Consider the following 23349-nt stretch of genomic DNA (forward strand, 5'->3'; position numbering starts at 1 on the left):
TGGGTCTCCATAAAGGGGGGGGGAGATCTGAGCAGTCCGGTGTGTGGCGGGGGGCACCCCTTCCTCTTCCCTCTCCACCACCCAGTTCCACATCCCTCCACTGCCTTTCCCCCTGTCCCTCTCTTCTCCCCCTTCCCCCTTCCTCCACGTGGACCAGCTATTTTCAAGAAAGTGCTACTGGGAAAAGAATCCTTTTCCTTGCCAGGAATGCACACCGAGGAATGCCTGGGCTGTTCCAAGAGCAACTTCCAGACGTGTGGCTGAGTGACGGCAGCTCCTTGTGGAGTGGGGGGAGGACTATGGCGGGGGGAGAGGGCTGCAGCCTCCTTTGTGAGTAAGCGCTCAGGCTGATGTGTTAACTACACGGGAGGCGGAGGGAGGGGATGGATGGATGGATGGCTACTGGCTGCTTCCACAGAGGAGGGACAACTCTCCCCTGGAGCAGCTCTTGGCTGGCGCTTGAAATCCAAGCAAGGAAGGGGGTGTGGATCGTCTTGCCCTGACCTTGGTGGTGGCAACAGCAGCAGATTCACTAGGCACCCCCAGCCCTTCTCAGCCCTCTCCTGGCAGGCCAGTTTGACCTCTTCCCCAGTTGAAAAGAAAAGGCTCAAAATTCTGCACCAAGAGGAGGGGCAAGGTCAGGATTCTGCTCAACCCGCCATTGTGTTTCTGAGGACTTTGCAAGAGAGGCTTGAAGCCCTTCAGGCACACGGCATTGGCAAAGCCGTGGGGGACCGAAGCTTGCTTTTACCAAAACTTAAATAAGTGGAAGCTGAGACCTGAGGTTGACACCAGAGCAGGATGCTGCTCTGGCCAGTTATTTCCCTCTTGGTGTGGGTGCTTGGAACCTTCGGGGGGGGGGCGCTTTCCAGTGGTTCCACGCCAAAGGCAACTGGTAGGCAGAAAATATGTACCTGGCAGCCTGCTAGCCAAGGAGGAATGCAGGGGGTGGCATGGGGACGGATGAACTGTTTGTTCCTTGCAAGGCCTGCTGTAATCCAGGAGTGCGGCTGGGATCACCAGCCAGTGTTGTGGCTAAGGCAGCAGCGCCCCAGACACTTCTCCCTGGCGCAGTGCACAGAGGGGCTCTGCAGTGCTCTTTGCACGTGCAGCCTGGTCATGCCGGGGGAATGCCTTGGAAGGGAGTCAGCTGGACATCCTTGGAGCTGGCATCCTCCTCCTCCCCAGGCCCAGCCAAACCTTCCCGGCTGGAAAATTCCTGGCAGGACCCTAGAAAGGGAGACCAGGGGTGCTGAGTGGATAGACCAGGGGAGCCTCTCTCTCTCTTCCGGGGCCCTTAACCACCCACTTCCACCACCGTCACCCCAGCCACTTGTTGCTTCCTGTGTGTGCGCTTATGGGAACCAGATGGTGCAGCCTCTGAGCATGCAAGGGCAGAGGTCACATTCACACCTCCCTCCCAGACAGCCTGTAATTGGGAGGAGGGGTCCCCTTCTCTTGTGCACTCTGACCTTGAGCAAGAGGGAGAGGGGGTGCTGTGTGTGCGTGTGTGTGAGAAAGAGAGAGAGCGCAATGGCTGTAAGAAGTCAAACAAGGAGATCTATCTATCTATCTCCACCCCCTCTGGGAAGGGGTTTCTGTCTGTTTTTCTTCACTCTCCCCCATCACCACATGTGGCACCCCCATTCCCCACAGAAGAGGATGGGTTGGGGGGTGCTCCCTGGGGTGCCCTCTGGTCTCACGCCCAAAGGCAAAGGAGCTGCTTCTCCTGCCTCCTCTGCTCCCTCTTTCCAGAGCATGCCAAAAGTGGTAAATTCAGTTGTGTCTGCAGTGGCCTTTTGGGTTCCACTTTGATGGAGCTGAGGAGCCCATGAATGAAGGGCTTGACATCTCCCACCTCTGGGGGGAAAGAGCTTTAGATACCCTGTGCCTTAAACCAAACCTTGGGCACATTGCATTCTGGGACACATGGTCTGCCTTGACGTGCTTCTCCAGATGTGTTTCCAGCGGTGTCCTGGATGCTACATGTGCACACGCTCCCAGTGGTGATGGTGGCAATCTAATCAGCATGGGGGGGGGTAGACTGAGTTCTGCTTTCCCAGCCGGGGGCCAATCCAGCGAAGATGGAATCACAGCAGATGCGGAGCTGGCCGAGGCCAGAGCTGGGGGCTGCCAGCCCTGCGAGTGCTGGAAAGTGTGAGGCTCCCTCCTCTGCGCACGGCTGCTGACCACCCCCACCCCCTCTGTATTTTAACAAGTTTCTGAAGGGCGCCCATAAATCCCCAGCTCTGCCTTTAATGAGCCGCTTGCCGCGCTCGGTGGTGGCGCCCGGCCGTGGTTCCAATCATGGAGCCATTAGAGGCAGCAGCTGAGTGTAACCCACCCAGCCCTTTTTCGGGATTTGCCAGATGCCGATGGCTTGATGGGCCTCCCACCCCAGCAGAGGAACCGAGGGGTGACCATGCTGGAAAGAGAGGCAGAGGAGGAGCAAGAAGAGAGTGCTTTGCCCCCGGGTGGGAGCCCTGAAACCATAGGCTGCCCTGCCTGCTGGCCTTGCTCCACTTGCCCCGGCTGGCTTGGAGGCTGCCTTGTGCCAGGGCAGCCCACTTGGGCCCATGCTGTCTTTTCAAACAGGCAGCCTCTTCAGCTGCAAAGAGGTCTTTCCCAGCCCTGCTCCTTGGTCCTGTTCACTGGAGAGAGAGGGGCTACCCAGGGGTCGCATCTGGGACCTTCTGCGTACAAAGCAGGGCCTCCTCCCTGCATGCCGTCAGGAGGGAGGAGGGAAGCTGGTTGCATCTGATGGCATTTTCATGGTCCCCTGGGAAGGTCTCCAGAAGCATCCCTCCGTGTCCGTGATACAGGCCAGGCTAGCCCATCGCCCTGCGTCACCTTCACCTGTGGTGGCTGAAGCTCCTCATTACTCTGGCACACCTGGCTCCCTTATGAAGCCGTCCCTGCCAGATGGTGCCAGCTGCAAGCCAGCAGGGTGGGTGAGGCTGCCTTCATTGGGTGGGTAGGGAGAGGCTGTCAGCGGGCATTGTGGTTCTCTCTCTGTGCCTCTGCGTCCACCCTGCCTGGTTTGGGGGTGCAGAGTCAGGATTTGAGGCCAAGCCAGGGGTGGCGCTGAGCAGTCTTGGTTTCCCATTCATGGGTGAGGGAGGGGAGCAGGTTTGGACCTGCCATGGTGGGACGTGTGTGCGAGAGAGATGCCCTCCAGACCTTCCCCTGAACCTGAGCAGCTGCCTTCAGGCCTCCAGAGCTGGCTTTTGTCTTATCCCTCGCCCTCTTCCTCCTCCAGGACATCCGCAACACAGTGGGCAACATCCCCATGGAGTGGTACCAGGACTTCCCCCACATTGGCTATGACTTGGATGGGAAGAAGATCTACAGGCCTATCCGCACCAAGGATGAGCTGGACAAGTTTTTGGAGAAGATGGAGAGCCCTGACTACTGGTGAGGGGCTCTGAGCTGGCAGAGGATGGCAAGGGGAAGTGGGAAACACCGAGCAGCTCAGTCATGTCCTCTGCGCACCCAAAGTGCTTCATGTGCAGCATTAGCCCACCAGTCTTTGCGGCTGCCCCAGAAGGTCAGCCAGTGTCGTTACAGACAGGGCTGAGGCCGAGAAAGTGTGCCCAGCACAGGGCTGGCCTGAGACTCGGGTCCTGCCAACAACTCAGGCCCTTATAGTTCTGCCACCTGTGCCCAACAAGGGCTGGTCGGCAGGGTGGGCAGCCTGTCTCTCCCCCCCCCCTTCACCCTCCCCTTTCACCCCACCCCAGGCGGACGGTCCAGGACAAGATGACCGGAGTGGACATCAAGCTATCTGACGAGCAGGTGGATCTGGTGCACCGTCTCCAGAGGGGCCAGTTTGGGGATGTAAATTTCAACCCATACGAGGTAAGGAAAGGCCTGCCGCCCAATGGCAATGAGGCTCCTCCTCTTCCCCGCCACTCTTCAGCTCCGCCCTCCTAAGCCCCGCCTCTCTTGCAGCCCGCCATCGACTTCTTCAGCAGCCAGGTGATGATCCATCCTGTGACGAACCGCCCAGCCGACAAGCGGAGCTTCATCCCCTCCCTCATTGAGAAGGAGAAGGTGAGCAGGAGAGGGAGGGAAGGGAGGGGTCTGGGCCAGGCGTCCCCCATCAATCACAGGTTGTGCGAGGGGGCGAGGGGACAGAAGATTCAGGCATTATGAGGCCTGGCTCTCCAGGCCAGGCTGGAGTCCAACCCAGATCTCATGAGGTGCTCTTATTAATCCCCATATGCTCCTCCCCAACTAGAGGGCCCCACCCTGGTGGAGAGAAGGACCCCTCCCCCACCAGTACACCCTCGGGGGTAGCCCTGCCCCTGAGGACCCCCATGCTGGAAATGCCTTGAGCCACAGCGAGCATTTGGCTCTGGGCACAGAAGACAGGGCACTGAACTGGCCACAGCAGCTGCTGCACACCAAGATGTTGCTGGTCAAGCCTGGTCAGAAGAGACATCCACTCAGTGCAAAACCTGAGCTCTGCATCAGCCAGCTGCTCCCCAGGCAGGTGGAGGCACCTGGTCCTAAACGTTCGCCTGGGGCAATTCTGGGTCCAGCAAGGGGCTCTGGAGGGTTTGCCAGCACTGTCTGCCCCTGAAAACACTCACTAGCGGGCAGAAAGCAACATCTGGGCCAGGGGTCAGCAACCTTTTTTTGGAGGGGCCAGTTCACCGTCCCCCAGACCTTGTGGCGGGCCAGACTGCGCGGGCGCGCGGCAGAGAGGGCTTTTCTCTCTCCCCCTGCCTACCTATGGTGCTGCCGGTGCAAGGGTGGGCTGGCTCCAGAGAGGCTCTGTAGACTGCAGCCCCTGTGCCTGCCCTTGCGAGCAGCAGAGGGACGATTGGCCCGAATGGGCTGTCTGGCTCCGGAGAGGCGCTGCCCAAAATGGCGCTCAGCCAGCTCAGCCTAGCCCCCTTCCTCCTCTACACAGGGCAGGGAGAAGTCAGGAGGAGGCGCCACGGTGTGTGATTAACGAAAAAAAATAAGGAAGGAATCCACACAATCCATGGACCGGATCCTGAGGGCAATTGGGCCGGATGCAGCCCGTGGCCGTAGTTTGCCGACCCCTGATTTAGGCGGTCAGGAAAGCTTAAATGTACCTGAGCAAGAAGAAAGTTTATTGCCTGGAACACAGGAAAACAAGGAAGTTATTAGTGTTAAGAAGCAGGTTCCTAGGAAGGAGGCGATTCTGTGGCCCCACTTGAGGAGAAGTCTCTGGCCAAGGGGAGCCTTGAGGACCATGAAGGCCGCCTCTTCCCAGGTTCTCCTTCCACCCACAGGGAGGAACAGGCAGCTCTCTCTCCTGGCTCCAAAGGCCTTTGCCAGGAGCTGCTTCCTTACTGAGCAGGTCCCCATTTGCAGGTCTCCAAGTTGGTCCACGCCATCAAGATGGGCTGGATCAAGCCCCGGAAGCCCAAGGAGGACACGCCGGCTTTCTATGACCTTTGGGCTCAGGAAGATCCCAATTCCATCCTGGGCCGGCACAAGATGCATGTTCCTGCCCCCAAGCTCCCTCTGCCCGGCCATGAGGAATCGTACAACCCTCCGCCAGAGTACCTCCCTACTGAGGAAGAGGTGAGCCGGCAGGAGGTGGAGCAGGCTGGGGGGGGGGGCTGGGGTGTGTTTGGGTCAGGGAAAGGGAGTCTGTGGCCCCACTCAGGTGGGGAGGCAGAACACGCAGAGGGTCTCCTGGGGTCCCATCTCCAGCCGCTTTTCTACTTCCAGGTGACCTCGGTCTCTTTCTCTCCCTCTCCCTGCAGAAGCTGGCCTGGGAGCAGCAGGAGCCTTCGGAGCGCAAGCTGAACTTTGTGCCCCGCCGGCATGACTGTCTTCGCCGGGTGCCTGCCTACCCCCGCTTCATCCACGAGCGCTTCGAGCGCTGCCTGGACCTCTACCTCTGCCCACGCCAGAGGAAGATGCGGGTATGTAGAAGCCGCGGGTCTCTCCCAGGGTGGGGGTGGCAGGGAAGGCAGGTTGGCTGGGACCACGGCCTGCCTGCCTCCCCCGGATGGGACAGGATTATGAACAAATGAAGGAATATGCCACTCACCTTCCCAGATGGCTTCTAAGCGGCTTGCAAGTACAAAATCCACACCAAATTAAAATCCACAGTGGAACAGTTCCATCAAAACATTAAACACATCCATAAAATGTCCACTAACACAAGGCAGTTAAGGGGCAGGACTGGAACAGAGTCGCCACCCGAGATGCTGGTGTGCAGGAGAGTGGCAGGGGTCTTGGCAGTCACAAAGCTGAGACTGCAAAGGTCGTTCCGGCTTCCCGAGGCAGACATCTCCGCTGGAAGGAGGAGGTGGCAGAGATAAGCCCCCCTGAGAGCCTGCACAAAGCAGTCTGGCCTCTCCGCTTAAGGCAAGCTGCCTTCCTGGAGCAGAGGGCCCCGTGGGAGGCAGGAGCCCTTTGCATGCTGTTTGCTCACAGCTTCCTTCTCTTCTAGGTCAACGTGGATCCTGAGGATTTGATCCCCAAACTGCCCAAGCCGCGGGATCTGCAGCCGTTCCCCACCGTGCAGGCCTTGGTAAGGCTTCGGAGGGACCCCACCAAGGGGAGGCAGGGCCCCCCTCTGGCTTTTATGCTGTGGGTGGGAGCAGGGTATAGAAGTCAAGTCTGTAAATGAGGGAAGAGACAGCCAGGGGTCCAGTACTGCCCTGGTCAGTGGAGTGGGCAGTGAGGAGTCTCTGGCCCATCCCTCCAGCCTTGCCTGCTTCACTCCCCTCCTTCTCTCACCAGGTCTATCGTGGCCACACCAGCCTGGTGCGCTGCCTCAGCGTCTCCCCCAGTGGACAGTGGCTGGCCTCAGGTAAGCAGCGGCTCTGGACGGGCACCGGGAGCACCAGGAGCAGGGGCCACTTACCCCTGCCCACCCTCACCCTGGTTGTTCCTGGGCTTGTGCAGGTTCCGATGATGGGACGGTGAAGTTCTGGGAGGTCTGCACGGCACGGTGTGTGAAGACCCTCCCAGTGGAAGGCGCAGTGAAGAGCTTGGCTTGGAACCCCAACCCCACCGTCTGCCTGGTGGGCATTGCCGTGTGAGTACCTTCTCCCTTCTGGGACCAATCAGGCCGGAGAATCATTCAGGGCAGAGGAGGGAAGGCAACAGGGTCTCTGGAGGATCTGTGGACAGGGCTCTTCTGGCTGGGTGAATGGCACAAAAGGGATCCTAAGGGAAAGGCCGGCTCCTGCTTGGTCACAAACAAAGCTGCCCCTGTCGCCCTGGCAGGGCCTTTACACAAACCTTGTGGCAGCTCAGCTAGAGATGCTGAGCACGGTTCTGGCCACCTCCTCAAAAGGAGATGGTACAGCTGGGGAGGGGGCCTGCCGTAAGGAAGACACTGGGACCCTTCTGCATGGGGCCACTCTCAAGCAGTGGGGGAGGTGACAGCGTAGTTTGTGAACTCTTGAGAGAGGACAAATGCACAGACACCCCCGGGATCCTCGAACTTGGGGCAGGGGGAGAGGGAGGTCACCCCATGAAGCTGCTTGCCAGGAGACGCAGAAGAAAGAGGAGGAGACCCTTCTTCACACAGCATGTCCCCCACACCCGGGGTCTGTTGCTGCTGCAAGATGTGCTGAGCACCCGCTTAGGCAGCTCCGAAAGAGGGCTGTGAGGGTTCGTGCACAGAGGAAGGACAGTCTTGCGCAGGGTGGCTGGATGGGAGCTCCAGGGGCAGAAGCAGCCTGTGCCAACAAAGGGCTTGGGCGGGTGGACAGCAGAAGAGGGCTACTCCCATCGTGTCCTGCTTGTGGGGAACCTGTGGCACATCTGGCCGGCCTCTGGTTCCTTCTGTTAAAATGTTTGCATGCCCCCTTTTGGCAGCTTTCAGAACAGCCAGTGAAACTGGGCCCAGAACGTGGGACTTGAGGAGCCCCTTCTGATCCCGCCCAGCCGCACACAGTCCTTGCGCCACACGCCAGGCTTCACCTGGGGGCTTCTGCAGACCTACCTCAGAGGCAGCTCCAGGCCGCATTGGCTGGGACCGTTGCTTCTCTGCGCCCCTGGGACCCAGCAAGCACAATGTCCTCCTCCTCACCTTTGTCTTCCATTCCCCGCCTTGCAGGGAGCAGTCGGTGCTGCTGGTGAACCCCAGCCTTGGGGACAAGCTGCTGTATGGGGCCACTGACCAGCTTCTGGATGCCTACGTGCCCCCCGAGGAGGAGCGGCCACAGCCTGTCACCTGGGAGGAGGCAACCGGAGAGGAGAGGAGCCGGGGCGTGCGCCTCATTGTCCGGCATGGGAAGGTAACCCGAGGAGAGGAAGGGGGGCTTTGAAGCTCAGGGTGGGAGGAGGCTATTGCTATGCCCACTAGCCTTGTCCCTGCTCTGCTAAGCCTGAAAGGAAGGAGGGGAGCCCTCTCTCTGCTAATGAACCTTATTTATGTCGCATCTAAGAAACTGTGTGTGTGTGGTGATGTTTGCCTGAGCACCCATAGCCCTGTCTTGCCTCCCTCCTGCAGTCCCTGAAGCAGGTGACTTGGCACGCGAAAGGCGACTACTTTGCCACGGTGGTGCAGGACAACAGCCACCTGCAGGTGCTGATCCACCAGGCCAGCAAGCGCTGGAGCCAGGCGCCCTTCCGGCGCAGCAAGGGCCAAGTGCAGCGCGTCCTCTTCCACCCGCTGAGGCCCTTCTTCTTTGTGGCCACGCAGCGCTTCATCCGCGTCTACAACCTCCTCAAGCAGGAGCTCACCAAGAAGCTGCACGCCAACTGCCAGTGGGTCTCCAGTGTGGCCCTCCATCCGGCAGGTGAGCAGCGTCTGCGGGGAACAACCACTTGGCACACGGGGGGGGGCAGCTGGACAGGGGTGGGTGTGGTGGGCCCTCCGGTGGGGAGATCGCTCCCCCAGAGGATTCGAGGAGTTATGCCTCCCCTGGGTGCTGCCCTCACCTGCTGGGGCCCGACTGGAGCTGCAGCGCTCAGGCGTCCTTAGGGGGAGAGGCCCCTGCTGAAGGCTCCCTGCTTCCTTCCCCTCTCAGGTGACAACCTGATCTGCGGCAGCTACGACAGCAAACTCGCCTGGTTTGATCTGGACCTGTCCACCAAGCCCTACCGGGTGCTGAGGTCAGTCAGCAGAGAAGCCAGGGATGGGTGCAGGGCCAAGGCGGATCTGGGTGGAGGGCCTCTAGGCTCCCCCCTTCCACTCCCACCGCCCAAAGACCTGCTGCCCTTGACTGGCAAGGGGACACCCTCTTCCTGCCCCCCCCCCCCGCCTGTGTGGCTGCAGAGGTGGGCAGGCAGGTTCAGCCCCCTCCTGTATCCACTCCAGCTGCTGCCTCCCAGTGGAAGCTGGATGGATCTCAATTCACGCCCCCATTTGCCAGCATCACTTTTGGTTGTCTGAATCTTCCCCTCCCCATGCAGAGAAGCACAACAGGTTGCCCTGCTGTCTTGGGAATGGCCCTGAAGGGGATCTTACAGTGGCCACCCCTTGGGATAGTTGCTGGAGGGCGAGGCTGACCTCCCTTGGCCAGACTCCCGACCTCTATCCCACTGTAGACTCACTTCTGTGCAGATTTACTGCCTCTCCCTCTCACGCACGCTTGCTGGCAGAAGGAGGGGTGAGAGGCAAAGAAACCCCACCACCACCCCTTTCCTTGCGCGGAGGTTCTCCCGCTGGGGCTTGCGAAGCAACAGAGGAGCACGGCCGTGGCTGGATGAGGCTGACCTTCTCTCTCCTGGCAGGCACCACAGGGCAGCGCTGAGGGCCGTGGCTTTCCACCCGCACTACCCGCTCTTTGCCTCTGGCTCAGACGACGGCAGCGTCATCGTCTGCCATGGCATGGTTTACAAGTGAGTAGGAAGGTGGGGGGTGGGGGGAAGGATTGTTGGGGGAAACCCTCCTGCATAAGAGCCAGTGTGTGAGAGGGAATCAAACTCCTCTCCCCCCCCCCCCTCCCCACTGCAGTGACCTGCTTCAGAATCCGCTCATCGTTCCGGTGAAAGTGCTGAAGGGCCACGCGCTGACCCACGACCTGGGGGTCCTGGACGTCGTCTTCCACCCCAGCCAGCCCTGGGTCTTCTCTGCAGGCGCAGATGCCACCGTCCGGCTCTTCACGTAACCTCCCTCCCCGGGTGGGACTGCGCATCCTGACTCGCTTTCCCAGGGCAGAGACTGAACCCTGAAATACTTGTTTTATGATTAAATGGTTTAGATACGTGATCGTGGATGGGCTCCTTTGTCCCAGGAAAGGAAGGATCCCTAAAAAACAGAGGGCAGAGCTGACGGTGGCCTCAAGGAAGGTCTTCCTGCACTATTTTTATTAGTAATTAAATGTCTATACGTATTTACACCTTTATATTGGAATACAGCTGTACATGGCCCCGAGGGTCATCTAGTCCAGCCCCCTGCAATGCAGGCATCTCAGCTGAAGCATCCCTGTCAGGAGGCCCCCCAACCTCTGCTTAAAGAGGCCCCCCTGACCTACTTGTCAAACAGCTCTTACCCTCAGAAAGTTGGCATCTCCTTTTTGGTAACTTGAAGCCATGGGTTCGAGTCCTACCCTCCAGAGCAGGTCTACAAAATCCTATGCAAAATACTGGTTCCTAATAGCCAAGGAAGCCTTGACACGGCGTTTCTGAGAAGCAAATACTTTATTAAAAATAGGTTGTCTGGTTTTATGTACAAATTCTACTGAGAGGAACAATGGATGAACCTGTGGAAGCTCTTGGAAGGGGCAGGAGAGGAGAGTGCAGGAGGGGAGGGGTCTTGCCAGTTCCTCTGTGCACAGTGGGAGAAGTGCTCCCGCTTCTCCCCAAAGTCCCAGATCCGTGTTAAGAGCAGCAGATAGTCCACACCTGATGGGGGGAGAGGGGGAGAAGCCCATGGAGGTGGAAGAGGCAGCACTGGAAGGGGTTTTTCTGTGCTCTGGTGCCTGGACCAGCCGGCTCATGCAGAGCAGCTCTGGCCTGTCCCTGGGGGGAAGGGGGTGCTTGGGACACGTGACTGCAGACTGTACAAGTGGGGGTCGTGGCACCGCCAGAAGAGTCCTGGGGTGGTGGGCCTCCCCTGCCCCAGGCGGACGGCGTTCAGTGAGTGCTGTGGAAGACGTGAGGTGCCTGGAAGAGGCCTCCTGCAGGCCAAGGCGGGTTTGAGGTGCAGCAGGGAGGAAGATCGTCCGGGGAAGACGTCCTGCCAGGGTCCCACACGGGATGCTCGGAGGCCCTCAAACAATCCTGACCAGGCGGCCCAGGGTCTCGGCCACCTTCACCCGCACGGCTGTCACGGGGTCCTTCAGCAGCACAGTCAGAGCTGGGGGGGGGGAGCAGAGCCCGTCAGCAACAAGCCAAACAACTCCCTTCGCTGCACAAGACGCAGGCTTGAGCCCAAGTGGCCCTTATCATCCTCGGCCTCCCGTGTGCCCTCAGTCTCCTCCACCCCAAGGCCCCCAAATGGGCCCTATCCTGCTTGGGAGGCAGAGCCCCACTGTGCGACCTGGAGGGCCAGACGGCGCGTAGCCTGGCAGACCTCGCCAGAGCCTCTGAAGGGCCTTGGGCGCTGGCCGCTCCGCCTGCTGGCACAGACCCAATTGCAAAGGGGAGCGCACGCCAAGAGTTCCTCTCGAGCAGCAGAGATACAATAATATTTTTCCAGTAGCATGTTTACACTGCAAATCCGAGACTCTCGCGTCCCTGCAGAGCGAACGAGGCGGCCTGATTTATGTGCAGAGCTGCTTCCCGTGGCTCAGCTCTGGCCAGCTGCAGGAGCTCCCCCCGGGGGCGCTGGCAGGCAGAGCGCCTCCCGCTCAATACGGGAAGCTGCGGTGACCCCATCCGGAGCCTGGCCTCCCCGCTCCCCTACTGCATCCCCCACTCCGGCAAACAGACGGGCCTCTCTTCAGGACCACTCCAACAGCCAACGGAAAGATAGTTTTCCCTTTTTTAGTGGTTTTTAAGCTCTGCTGGAAAGCTCAGAGATTTTCCGAGTCTTACTCGAAGCGATGAGGTCACTGCTGACAAGGAAAAACAGCCCCGAAATCCAGGAAAGTTCGTTACTCAAACTGGCTTCCTCCGCTGCGCTTTGAATGGCAGGTCCCTGCTCAGGGAGGGACATGCGCTGGGCATGTCTGATTGCCCCACTTCACATCGCTGGGCCTCCAGCCCCAGCACGCCTGAGGGCAGCCAGAGGTGCAGGTGACCCCCTGTCTCCCCAGGTCCCACCCAAAGGACAGGCAGCCCTCGCCTGCAATGCCCGGGTGGTCGCTGGCTGTGTGCTGCCTGCACTTTGCAGGAAGGATTCCAGCTCTCTTCAGTTCCCACCTCCCCATAGACACAATCCTCTTATTAACAACCTCCTTGTATAGGAAGACCAATAAAGGGGGCGATGGTCCCCAAGGAAGAGAAGGAGAACATTTGGCCCATTAGTGCAGCACGCATGCTTGGTCCGTGACCTGCATTCTTCCGCCTCCTTCCGAAAGGGGTGTCAAGGCAGACTCTGCCTCCACTGAACCTCAGGTGGAGACACTTCCCTGCCAGCCTCTGCCACCTGCAGGCTGCCTCTGCCCCAGAAGCCCAGTGCCCAGCTGCAAGGGCACAAGGCAAGCCTAGCAAAAGCCCCCCATGAGCTGCCACCCTCACCCCTGCCAGGGGGCACCCAATTTTGAGTACCCTGAAAGGGCACCACAACGGCCTCAGCTGCCAAAGGGACAGGAGCTGGCCTTGGGCACCAGGAACCGCCTGGGGGGAGAGGGGAGACCTCGGGCGGCAAAGCGTCCTGCGCCAGCCCTGAGACTCACCGGCAATGAGCTCCTCCAGGTCCAGCTGTTGGCTGTGCTCTCTGTCAACGTGGAGAACAAGGAAGCCTGGAAGGGAAGGGCAAGAGGGTGGTGCTCAGGGCAACGCAAGGGGGACAAAGGGGTGGCCAGGAACCGCTCTGCCCAGGGTGCCCCTTGCCCGCCTCACCTACGAACATGGGGGCAGCAGCCCGGATGTCCGGCCAGTTGCTCTTGAAGTAGAAGAGGTTTGTGGCCACCAGGCGACTCAGCGTGTCGGGATAAGACTGCATCTGCCAAGAGGGAGGGGAGACCCAGCGGAGGTGAGCAGTCGGTGCTGGAGGGGAGACCCCCCCCTCAGGAGGAGAGTCCATCCACCTGCCCCCCCGGCCCCACCAGAGCTGGAGGAAGGGAGCGCAGAGGCTTTCTTCTCCACCCTCCCCCAGCACCACCAAGAATAAGGGGTGTTCTGCTTCCATTGGCCACCCCATTTGTTCCCCAACCCACTTTGGTGTCCTTTAGAGCCCTGAACAGGACCTCTCAAGAATGGCTTCCACCCCGTGAGCCCGGCTGAGCTCTCAGGGCAAACGCCCGAGGCTCTGCTCAGCGTTCGATTTGGAAGACGGGCACGAGCAACAGAGCCTTTCAGCCAGGGCACCAGGGCTGCTCTTTGCCATCTGGGTTGTCTCAACCCTTGAGCTGCGTGAGGCTACCTGCTTCTTTGGGGATCTGGCCTGGCATAAACCAAGGTGGTTTTTCCTGCCTTTTAACTGCTTTTTTAAAATATCATTTATTAGACTTGCTAGGCACTCACTAGAAATCTACCCGAGTGACTTTCAAAACATTAAAACCAAAAAACACGGGGGGGTAGATGATAATAAAAGCATTGCAGTGGTCCAGAGACAGACTTGGTAAAATTTAGAAAGGTGGCTGCCAGTTGCCCGGGGAGGAAGAGGGGGTCTCTGGACAAAGAGGGAAAGTAAAAACATTTCTGAGGCCGAGAGTGGGGCTCCTTGCTGTGCCACCTCGGAGGGAGGGCTTGGGGTCATGCGCTCTGCTCAGGCAGGGTCTCCGCTACCCCCCCCCTTCACACTCACCAGGTGTTTGCAGACGTCATTCATGAACTCGCCATAGTGGAGGCTCCGGTCCTCATGGAGGTGGTTTTGGAACATGTCGCAAAGGACGGGGCAGCCCATGCTGGGGCCACACTGGCGCAGGGCAAACTTGCAAGCCTGCAAGGAGGACATGGGGGCGGCCTGTTAGCTGCCCCAAGAGCAAATCCCACCCCCCTGTGCCAGCCACAGCCCCTCCGACCGAAGAGAGACGCACCTTGACGACCTCTGGCTTTGGGTCCTGCAGGTGAAGCAGCAGAGTGACCAGCCCATTCAGGATCTGCTCAAAGAAGGCCTCTTCGCAGCTGCCGCCACTGAACCTGGTCAGGTGGCCAAAGAGGAGGATGGACGACCGGCGGAGCTCGTGCTTCTCCTGCAAGCGAAGCAGCGCCAGCTGTTGGGCTGTGGCAAAAGCGTCCCAGGGAGGGCCCTGCCTGTCCTCTGCCATCCAGCCTCCTCAGGGTGGTGTCCCAAGAGACTAGGGCCCTGCGGGACTTGACATCTTTCCGCAGGGCCTGCAAGACAGCTGTTCCGCCTGGCCTTTGGCTTGGACTCAGTCTGACCCTTATGGTTTTGATGAGGCTGCATGTTAAACTGCATTTTAACCTGTCTTTTAAATTCTTTTCTTTTCCCTATTATGTTTTTACTGTTGTAAGCCGCCCTGAGCCTGGCTCTGGCAGGGGAGGGCAGGGTATAAATAAAATTTATTATTATTATTATTAAACAAGCTCCCCCACAGCCACAGACCAGGATCCCTGCCATCCCCCCCACCAGCAAGGAAGGACCCAAACTTGCCTTAGGAAGAACTCTGGCATGGTGTTCCTCCCCCCCCCTCCCCCAGGGGCTGAGCTGCCTTCTGCCCCAGCAGCCCCTGGCCCAGGGCATCATCCAGGCCAGCTTACGCTATCGAAGAAGGGCCGGATGCGGATGGCGATGTGGAGCAGCATGGAGCGGACGTCCCTCTCCTCCAGAAAGCCCAGGATCTTGGCCAGGCCCCCCATGGCTTCCAGGGCCACCAGGCTGTGGGGGTCGTCCTTGTCGTCCATGCCGTTCATCATGGAAGCCAGGAGCTGAGCCCCGTGACGCCTCACCTGCAGCCGGGGACAGACACACCAGGCACCGTCAGTGGCAGCGCCAGGGGTGGGTGCGCCCCAGCGCCTCTGCTGCAGTTGCTGCCCCTCAGACCAGGGTGGCAGCAGTGAGCCAGAGGGGGCCAGGGCCAAAGCCCACCCTGGCACCCCTCCTGTGCCCAAGGAAGAGCGGCCTTGCCCTGGCAGATATTGGGGAGGAGGAAAGGGAAGGTGCCCCCCTGAGCAGGGGAAGCAGAGGGGGCCCATCCACTGGCATCCGCCCTCACCTTCTCTGGCGAGCCCGAAGCCATGTTGCCCAAGCCGCGCAGCGCCAGCATCCTCACGGAGGTGCAGGGGTCCCTCTGCCGGGCCGTCATGCTGTCCATCACAGATGCCAGCAGGACCAGGTCGTTCACCACGTTGCTGCTGAGGAGCTGAAAGGCACAAGCGGCGAGTACAGAGACACACCCAGAGACACACCGGCCACCCTCCCTAGGGCCACAGGCTCAGAGTCGGAGTCTGCAGCTCCCCTTGAGGCGCCCCAGGGCTCAGGGTCAGGCCAGAAGGGAGGAGGACCAAGTCGTCCCCCCCCCCAGCCCTGCTCTCTTGCCTCAGCCTTTCCTGGCCAGACCCCTCCCTCTGTCCTTGGCACATCGGGGGAGAGTGGAGGGCAGCTCACACCTCATCACCTTCCCGAGGGGGCTGGGGGGCCACAGGCGCCTGCTCCTCAGAGCTGCTATTTTAAAGCTTCAGCCGGACGGCAGGCCCAGGCAGGCAGCCAGCTCCTCCAGCTCTGGGCCTACGTCCAGCCACAGGACTCCCCGCCGCTCAATCCCAGGCCACTCCATCAGCGGAGAGGCAAAGAGGTGGTTTATGAGCCAGGATTGAGCTGGGCAGCGACAAGGGGGGTGCTCTGCGTAGCAAAGGCCACTTGGAAAGCCCCAGCTGAAGGTGGGGAGTCAGGCAAGGAGGTATAGGGGTTACAGCAGCAGCAGCAGGGAGGAGGGTGCCTGACGCAGCAGCTGGACTCCGTTCCTCAGGGTGGCATGTCAGGAGCAATGAGGTGAGGCTTTGCTGGCTCCTGGGGCTGAGGGGCAGCTCCCCTCCAGTGGGGGGCGGGAGAAGGGAGCTAAGGGGCAGAGCCCCTGCCTTGCACACAGGGGGTCCCAGGTTCAGTCCCCACTGGCTAGGGAGGGGCACCCCTTCTACTAGTCAGGGGTGGGGGGAGAGGACAAATCAGAATATTCGGAGAGTCTCCAGGGAGGGCTCCATGGCCACAACACACGCAGTCTCCCCCTTTGCAGTTCCCCCTCTCCTTACTGCCTTGCCCACCCTGGCCAGGGCCAACAGCAGGACCCCCAGCAGGAGGACCCCCCCCCTGCCCTTTCGTGGACCCACCTCCGCGAAGAAGGCCGTGGTGGTCAAGCGCTGGCTGTCGTAGATGCTGTTCAGCATGGGGGAGAGGGTCTTCACAATCAGGGGCAGCTTGGGCCCAGCGTGCTTCGCCATGGCGCTGAGGAAGAAGAGGGCACCCACCCCAATTGAGATCGCCTCTTGCCACGTAGCGGGCAGCCCCCACCCCATGCCAGCTCTGCTCTGTTCCTTGGGAAGCAGGAGAGGAGGGGGCTCCCATCTCCGCCACGGCTTCCCCCCTCCCAAGGACTCCACAGCCCTGCCGAGAAATTCAGCCCAGCGGCTCTTCCTCTCCCGTCTCCCTGCCGTCGCACTGGCTACTGAACCCACGGGCTCCGCTCAGTCCCAGGGCCAAACTGGGAGGCTCAGTAGCCAAGAGCCTGGGGTGCAAAGAGAGAGAACCAGGACTGGCTGAACGCTGCCCACCCCCAGGAGAACAGCCCCCCTAGCTCACATTTCAGAAGCAGATCAACCAGTGATGGTTGGACTAGTTGATCCTTAGGGATCTCCTCCCAGTCCTGCAGTTCTATGGCCTCCCCTGGCGCTGAGGAAGCAGACGGATGTCTGTCCCTGGGATTGGCAAACAGGTTTCTTGGGATTGCAGCAGGCATCTCAGAGCCTGTTCCGCTCCTGGCCTAAGTGTGCCAGCTGAGCCCCCACCACCACCCAGGGCAGCCCCAGGAGACGGGCTCAAGTGGGCAGAGCCTCCTCTGTCACCCACCCGCTCACCTGGCCAGGATGGCGACGCCATCGTGGTGCCTCTCCACGCTTCTCAGGGACTCCCAGCCGCCCGAGGCCGACACTGCCCTGGCCACCGCTTCGCTGCCCCCCTGCGTCAGCATGGCCTTGAGGGTCTCCACGGCAGAGCTTGGGGAGGGGGGAGAGAGAGAGAGAGAAGGTCTACTCGATTCTGCCTCTTGTGGGGGAGAGGGGCCGGATCCGTGGCTCCTGCCACCCCAGGCGCCTCTTGGAGGTGCTCAAGGCTGACGGCCGCAACGCTAAGAAGCCCCGGGCGGCTGCTCAGAGGAGCTTTTGCCTGCATTAGTATTTTATGGGGGTGGGATTATTGTGCCGTGAGCGGAGCGTGACATCTGGAAAACCTCCATTGTCCTGTTACACTAAACCCAAAATACGAGGGGAGGATATGATGACTTGGGGTCCCCCGAAACAGGAATCCAGCATTCGCACACAGACCAGGCAGGCAGCCTGCTCTTCTCCACCAACGTCCAAGAGGAGAGACAGATGCCCTTCTCTGGACCCCGCCTGGCTATGTGGGCGGGGGGGGGGGGACTTGGCATGGAGAGTCCCGTCTTGCCCAGCGCCTCCAGCCATTGCCAGGATCCTGTTCGCAAACCAGTTGGGAATCTGTTTGCTGTCTGCACACAGCTCTGGGGGAACAAACCAAGGGAGTTTGCCGACTGACCGGGGAGGGGGTGATTCTGTGCGCCCCCAGGAATGTTGCTGGACCCCCATCTCCAGGCATCCCTTTCCACTGGCCCTGCTGGGAGTCCAGGAAGCTCTGGAGGGCAGCAGGCTCCCCATCTCTGGTGCAGGGAAAGGAAGCCAGGAGTTGGGGCAGCGAAGCCAAAGTTGTGCCTTGCCTGCCGGTAGCCCAGCGAGGGGCACCCACCACCCCTGGGAGGCTGACCCTGCCGGCTTCTCAGTGGAGCAGCCAACTTGAAATGGCGCAGAAGCGGTGAGCACCCACAGGCACAGGGGCCAAGGGACCCCCTGGCCAAACAGGCCCTTCCCTCCCACACCAAAGGGCCCTTGGCAGGCGAATGCCGCTGTGGCCCCTGGACGGGCATTGACACCACTAAGAAACACGATCCCATTGGAGCACCCAGTGCAGCCGCTGCCTGCCAGGCCAAGGTGCCAGGGGGAGCCAGGGGGCACAAGGGGGCGCAGGGTCCCCCCCCCCACAGCCAATGCAAGTGGCGCAGGAGCAGCACACACTGCATACAGGGGAAACACCTGCTGCTTCTGACACTGCCCCATAGAAACCAAAAAGCAAGCCCCACCTCCCTGGAGAGGGGCAGGGAGTGGATGGAGGAAGGGCAGGCGATGGCCAGAGGTGCCCACTGCCCCCTCCAGGGCCGGGGCATCCACAGCACTGCTGCTCTGCACGTCAGGGGGGTGGAGAGCCAGGCTCCCAGCGATTCACAGCAAGGCTGCTTTGAACATGCATCTCCCCCCACCTCCCAAAATTCCATTTTTATTCAGGAAAACGCTTCCCTGGCCTGTGCAGCACTGAGCAGCTCCTCCCTGCCTTGCTGGAGAGGCAGACGTAACCCAACCCGGCAGCCGTGAGAGAGAGAGAGAGAGAGAGAGAACGCGAGGGCACCTCTGCACGCACCATGCAAAGAATGCGAAGGCGAAAACCACAAGCCAGGCTGCAACAGGAAGAGCGATTTAATATTTCCTGATTTAGGGGGAGGCGAGTGTGTGGAAAGCGAGGGGGGAGCTAATCCCCCCGCCGAGGTCAGGCCTGCCTTCATACCTAATACGTTATGGGCCGTGGCGCATTACCCAACCATCAGATTACGTGCGGAGACCTCGCTGCTGCTGCCGCTGCTGCCGCCGTGTTGGTGAAAAAAACAAACCCCCAACAAAATCAGTTCCACATGGCAGGTAGAGGGAGGCAGCTGAGGGGGCTGGCCCAGCGGTACCTGCAGGGGTCCAGCGGCCGGAGGGGCTGCCCGCGGCCAGCGCTCTTCCTCTCCTTGGACTGCATGTTCTTGGGGAGATGGACGCCCACCGTGCAGCTGACCCGGAGCAGGAGGGAGACGAAGAGCTCAGCGTAGAGGCCCACGATGGCCGGGCCACACTCCGGGACAGACATGATCTCATGCAGAGCGCATGTGGCCTGGAGGGGGGAGAGGGGAGGTCAGGAGGGGGCACCAAGAGCTGGGAGAGGCACCCTGGGGCGCCCAAGCAGGGTGCCCCCAAGGCAGAGGGGCGGAGTCTGGGCCGCTCAAACGTCCCTGGGAGGATGGAGAGACCGTCCCTGGGGCTTTCCATGGGCCTGGGGGGCAGGAGGTCCCCCCTTTCTCCAGCTCGAGCCCCAGCGGGAAACCCCGGGAGCCTTTGCTGCCGGCCAGTGGGGGAGAGATGGGCCTGCTTTGCTCCTGGGGGCCCTCAAGTGTTGGCTGCAGCGAGGCAGGTGGGGCTGAAGAGCAACGCGCAGGTCTGAAGGCTGAATCAGAACTCCGCGGGGTCAAGCAACCACAGCAGACACACCCCAATACGTGTGTGTGTGTCTGTGTGTCGCATCTCGCTGCCGTGGCCACTTGAAAGGGGAGAGGCTGGGCTGAACAATGGCCCTGGGGTGGGCCAGGGGGGGTTGCAGGGGCCGGGGTCGGCTTTCAAGCATGACGGATCCGCTGGCATCTGCGTCTGGTTCGGCGGAGGAGGAGGAAATTTTCACAGCTGCTTTCCTGCTCACAGAGCTGCCAAGCGGCGGCGTTTATTTTCTTGGGGGGATAAAACGCAAAGCGATCTCCCTGGAGGACGAACACCTGAGAGGGCCTTTATGAGCCGGCGGATTAGCGCTAATAGGCATTATATGGCAAGGCCTCTTTTCCAGGGACCAGGCCTGGCACAGACACCCGAGGGGAGGAAATGAGGGCAGCGGAGGGGGCGCGGCAGCAGCCCAGGTGTGGGGGGCGGGGGGGGAGGAAGAGGCAGGAGGAGGAGGAGGAGGAGGAGGAGGAGGGCTTCTTAGCAAGCAGGCCGGACACTCACCGCGAGAGGGAAGAAAGTGGCCACGCGCTCGGAGCCGCTGCCCCGCAAAAAGGACTTGTTCTCTTTGTAGGGGACGTCCCGGTTCACTTTCTCCAGGAGCAGCTCCAAGACCTGGGTGGCGAGGGGGGGCTCCGAGGCCAGGGCCCGCCACATCAGGCAGCTGGAGCTGAAATGGGGAAGGAAGGAGGAGGCCAGCGTCAGAGGCTCCCCAGGCCAAGGAGCGTCTCCACCCCCATCGTTCTGCCCAGACACTGAGGTCCAGCTCCGAGGGCCTTCTCTCATTGCGAGAAGCAAAGCTACAGGGAACCAGGCAGAGGGCCTTCTTGGTGGTGGCGCCCGCCCTGTGGAATGCCCTCCCACCAGATGTCAAAGAGAGAAACAACTACCAGACATCTGAAGGCAGAGCTGTTTAGGGAAGCTTTTAATGTGTGACATTTTAATGTATTCTTAATCTTTGCTGGAAGCCGCCCAGAGTGGCTGGGGAAACCCAGCCAGATGGGCGGGGTATAAGTAATAAATTATTATTATTATATGGCTGCCGGGGGAGAAGCTTGCTCTGAGAGACAGGGAGCCCTTGACTTTCAGGCATCGGCCAGAAACAGGGGCTCCCCCAGCCCAGGGTGCTCAGTCAAGGCTCTTCTGGCTCCAGCTCCTGACTCAGCAGAGCTCCCTCCCCACCTCGGACTCACCGTCCCTGGGGCTGAAGCCAAGAGGGGCTCCAAAGAGCCACAGAGCAGACGTGTGAAGGGGCAAGAGAGAAAGAGACCCCTTGGGCACCATCCTGGCCTGGCTGACCTCACAGCCAGAGCCTTCCTGCACCACCTCCTTACCATGGGGGGAGGAGAAGGGAGATTCTCCTGGAGAAAAGCCCCCACACACACACCAGAAGCAGCTGCACAGGCTTTGGCCCAAGGGCTCCAGCGGACGCAGGTGGAGAGCCGCCTACCTGTCCAAGGGCAGAGGGTTGCCCAGGAGGCTGGAGACCACGGCGGCCTTGTGTTGCGTGGCCAGGATGTGGACCGTCTGCTGGGCCGCCTTCCGGACAGCCTCCTCCTCCACCTCCTGCAGCTTGGAGTGCACCACTGCCAGGATCTCCGGCACCTGTGGGGGGGCACAGGGGGCTCAGAGGCTGCCGCGACAGGCACCCCCCCCCAGGCAGAGCAGGAGGGAGGGACCCCTCAACTCCATCCTCTCCACCTGTGGGTCCCCAGATGTTGAACTACTACTCCCATCACCCCTAGCTAGCAAGGCCAGAGCTCAGGGATGATGGGAGTTGTAGTCCAACATCATCTGGGGACCCCCAGGGAGAGAACCACTGCCGTAGGGGGAGCACATAAGGGCTTCTGGAGTGGGCGCCCCCCCTCCCAACTTGGCACTTGTTGCCCTCTACAAGAATGCAGGAATCACAACTGAAGCAGCTGTGACAGGTTGGGGGCCACCCATTAGGGATGATTTGGTAGTGACCCCTGCATAGGGGGTTGGACTAGACAACCCTGGGGGGGTCTCTTACAGTTCTACAATTCTTTGATTAAGAAGGGGCAGCACAGAGAAGCCTGCCGAGCCTTTGCCCCAAAGACCCAGGATCCCAATCCAGGGAGAGGGGCCCCCCCAGCCTTCCTCCTAGCACCCATGGACATTCAAGAGCCCAAGGAGAAGGAGGGAGGGAGGGAGGGAGGGGAGCCCCCCCTCCTCCGCCTCACCTTCTCCAGCAGGACAGCCCCGCGCTCCTTCAGGAGGGAGTTGACCACCACGGTGGCTGCGCGGGAACAGTTCTTGTCCGGATCTGCCAAGCCCTCCAGCATGGAGAGGAGGAGGCTGAGCAGCTGGTCAGGGGGGAGCCGCTTGGCTATTACCTGTTGGGCCAAGCAATAATAATAATAATTTATTATTTGTACCCCGCCCATCCGGCTGGGCTTCCCCAGCCACTCTGGGCAGCTTCCAACAAAGATTAAAAATACATTAAAAGGAGGAGGAGGACAGGAACTCATCAGGCAAGGAACCGGCCCTGCTGCCCCAGGAGACCAAGGGGAAGCCCCCGACCCCTTTCGGGCAACAAGCGCCCCCCCCTGCCCAGGCTGAGCATCTCAAGGTCCCACCTGGGCGATGTTGCAGCAGGCCTGGAAGAGGGTGTTGACGTCGGGGTCTCTCAGGCCGGTCTTCAGAGCTTTCAGCTTCTCCAGAGACTCGTCCTTGTGATCTCGAGCAAACCCTGCGCAGACAGAGAAGGGCAGCCAGGTCTTTGGGGGCATCGGGGGGGGGGGCTTTGCCCATCTGGGCCACACAGCTGCCCTTCCAGGACCATCACCTCCCCCCCCCCCGCAAGCCCCTTTGGCAATCCCAGCAGCTCCTGCCTGCGCAAGCGATATACCCCCCTCTGCTGTCCAGAGAAGGAACCAGCATCCCAAACAACCGCTGCTCTTCATCTTTTTTTTGGGGGGGGGTACTGGACTGAGTGCCAGCGAGTTCAGGGGAAAGGGCAAGATCAAGTTCTCCAGTTCCCACTCGTTTTGCTTTCCCCCCACCAGGAAAAACAAGGCCGGTGGGAGCCAGGAGGTGGGAGCAAGCCCTGGTTGAAGTACTCTTTCATTGAATTCGGGATTTTAATGAATTGCTTTCCATATAGTTTGACAACAGAAACACATGAATGCAACGTCAAGTCCAGATACAGAGACGAGCAAATCACTTAAGAGGCTGGTTGACAAAGCCAAGTCCTCATTGGGCCCCAGAAAGGCCCCTGTATGGGATGTCACAGGAGGCAGGGGGGGGGGCCTGTTTCGTATGCAAGGGGCCCTCCTGGGGAGATGGGATCTGCAGGGGCCCCTGAGATTGGGGTACGGAAGGGGGGTCCTGGTGCCAAGATGCGCAAGGCTTCCCACACCTGGACCAGCCCCTTGGACTCAGCCTTGGCAGAGCCAGGTGTTGCAGAGGCCAGGCTGGCCCTGCACAGGAGAAGAGGGAGGGACAGAGAGATCCCACCAGGAAGGTTCGCGCTTTTGCCACCCCCCCCCCAAGAAACAAACGCTGGCTCTTACCCTCATAGTAGAGCTGGATGTACAGAAGGCTGTGGACGCAGTCGACCGCGTGATGGCGGGTGCCAGCCAGGGAGTCGGTGCAGCGGGGGGCGAAGAGCGCGATCAGCAGCCCCACGTTGTAGAAAGGGACCACCGTCTGGGAACACAAGGCACCAGGAGGCCCATTGAGAGCACGGCGGCAAGGGGGCTGCCATGCCATGCCCCAGTGAGAGTCCCCGCAAGGGGGCAGCACTGGGCCACAACAACCTGAGCCGCTGTCGGTCAAACT

At 60.4% G+C, this 23349-nt stretch overlaps 2 protein-coding genes across 7 annotated transcripts in view; one reads left to right on the forward strand and one right to left on the reverse strand.

Moving 5' to 3' along the window:
• BOP1 (BOP1 ribosomal biogenesis factor) overlaps positions 1 to 10158 on the forward strand; it is a 66259-nt gene extending 56101 nt beyond the window's left edge. Inside the window, exons 4-16 of the mRNA XM_082235670.1 lie at positions 3260 to 3414; positions 3741 to 3858; positions 3952 to 4053; positions 5350 to 5562; positions 5748 to 5909; positions 6443 to 6523; positions 6736 to 6805; positions 6901 to 7033; positions 8063 to 8243; positions 8459 to 8747; positions 8979 to 9063; positions 9685 to 9792; positions 9908 to 10158. Coding sequence (XP_082091796.1) covers positions 3260 to 3414; positions 3741 to 3858; positions 3952 to 4053; positions 5350 to 5562; positions 5748 to 5909; positions 6443 to 6523; positions 6736 to 6805; positions 6901 to 7033; positions 8063 to 8243; positions 8459 to 8747; positions 8979 to 9063; positions 9685 to 9792; positions 9908 to 10061 — 1851 coding nt within the window. The 3' untranslated portion in view covers positions 10062 to 10158. The remainder of the gene's footprint in view (positions 1 to 3259; positions 3415 to 3740; positions 3859 to 3951; positions 4054 to 5349; positions 5563 to 5747; positions 5910 to 6442; positions 6524 to 6735; positions 6806 to 6900; positions 7034 to 8062; positions 8244 to 8458; positions 8748 to 8978; positions 9064 to 9684; positions 9793 to 9907) is intronic.
• A 416-nt stretch (positions 10159 to 10574) lies between these two features.
• MROH1 (maestro heat like repeat family member 1) overlaps positions 10575 to 23349 on the reverse strand; it is a 52877-nt gene continuing 40102 nt past the window's right edge. For all 6 annotated transcript variants that reach the window (XM_082235443.1, XM_082235444.1, XM_082235439.1 and 3 more), the window contains 15 exons: positions 23082 to 23217; positions 22146 to 22258; positions 21750 to 21902; positions 20996 to 21150; positions 20050 to 20215; positions 18975 to 19171; positions 17035 to 17172; positions 16291 to 16405; positions 15180 to 15326; positions 14725 to 14913; positions 14040 to 14195; positions 13808 to 13942; positions 12901 to 13003; positions 12735 to 12800; positions 10575 to 11251 (listed from right to left, as the gene is read on the reverse strand). In XM_082235443.1, coding sequence (XP_082091569.1) covers positions 11166 to 11251; positions 12735 to 12800; positions 12901 to 13003; positions 13808 to 13942; positions 14040 to 14195; positions 14725 to 14913; positions 15180 to 15326; positions 16291 to 16405; positions 17035 to 17172; positions 18975 to 19171; positions 20050 to 20215; positions 20996 to 21150; positions 21750 to 21902; positions 22146 to 22258; positions 23082 to 23217 — 2055 coding nt within the window. In that variant the 3' untranslated portion in view covers positions 10575 to 11165. The remainder of the gene's footprint in view (positions 11252 to 12734; positions 12801 to 12900; positions 13004 to 13807; positions 13943 to 14039; positions 14196 to 14724; positions 14914 to 15179; positions 15327 to 16290; positions 16406 to 17034; positions 17173 to 18974; positions 19172 to 20049; positions 20216 to 20995; positions 21151 to 21749; positions 21903 to 22145; positions 22259 to 23081; positions 23218 to 23349) is intronic.

This window comes from Podarcis vaucheri, assembly GCF_965113315.1.
Source record: "Podarcis vaucheri genome assembly, chromosome: 8".
NCBI lineage: Eukaryota > Metazoa > Chordata > Lepidosauria > Squamata > Lacertidae > Podarcis > Podarcis vaucheri.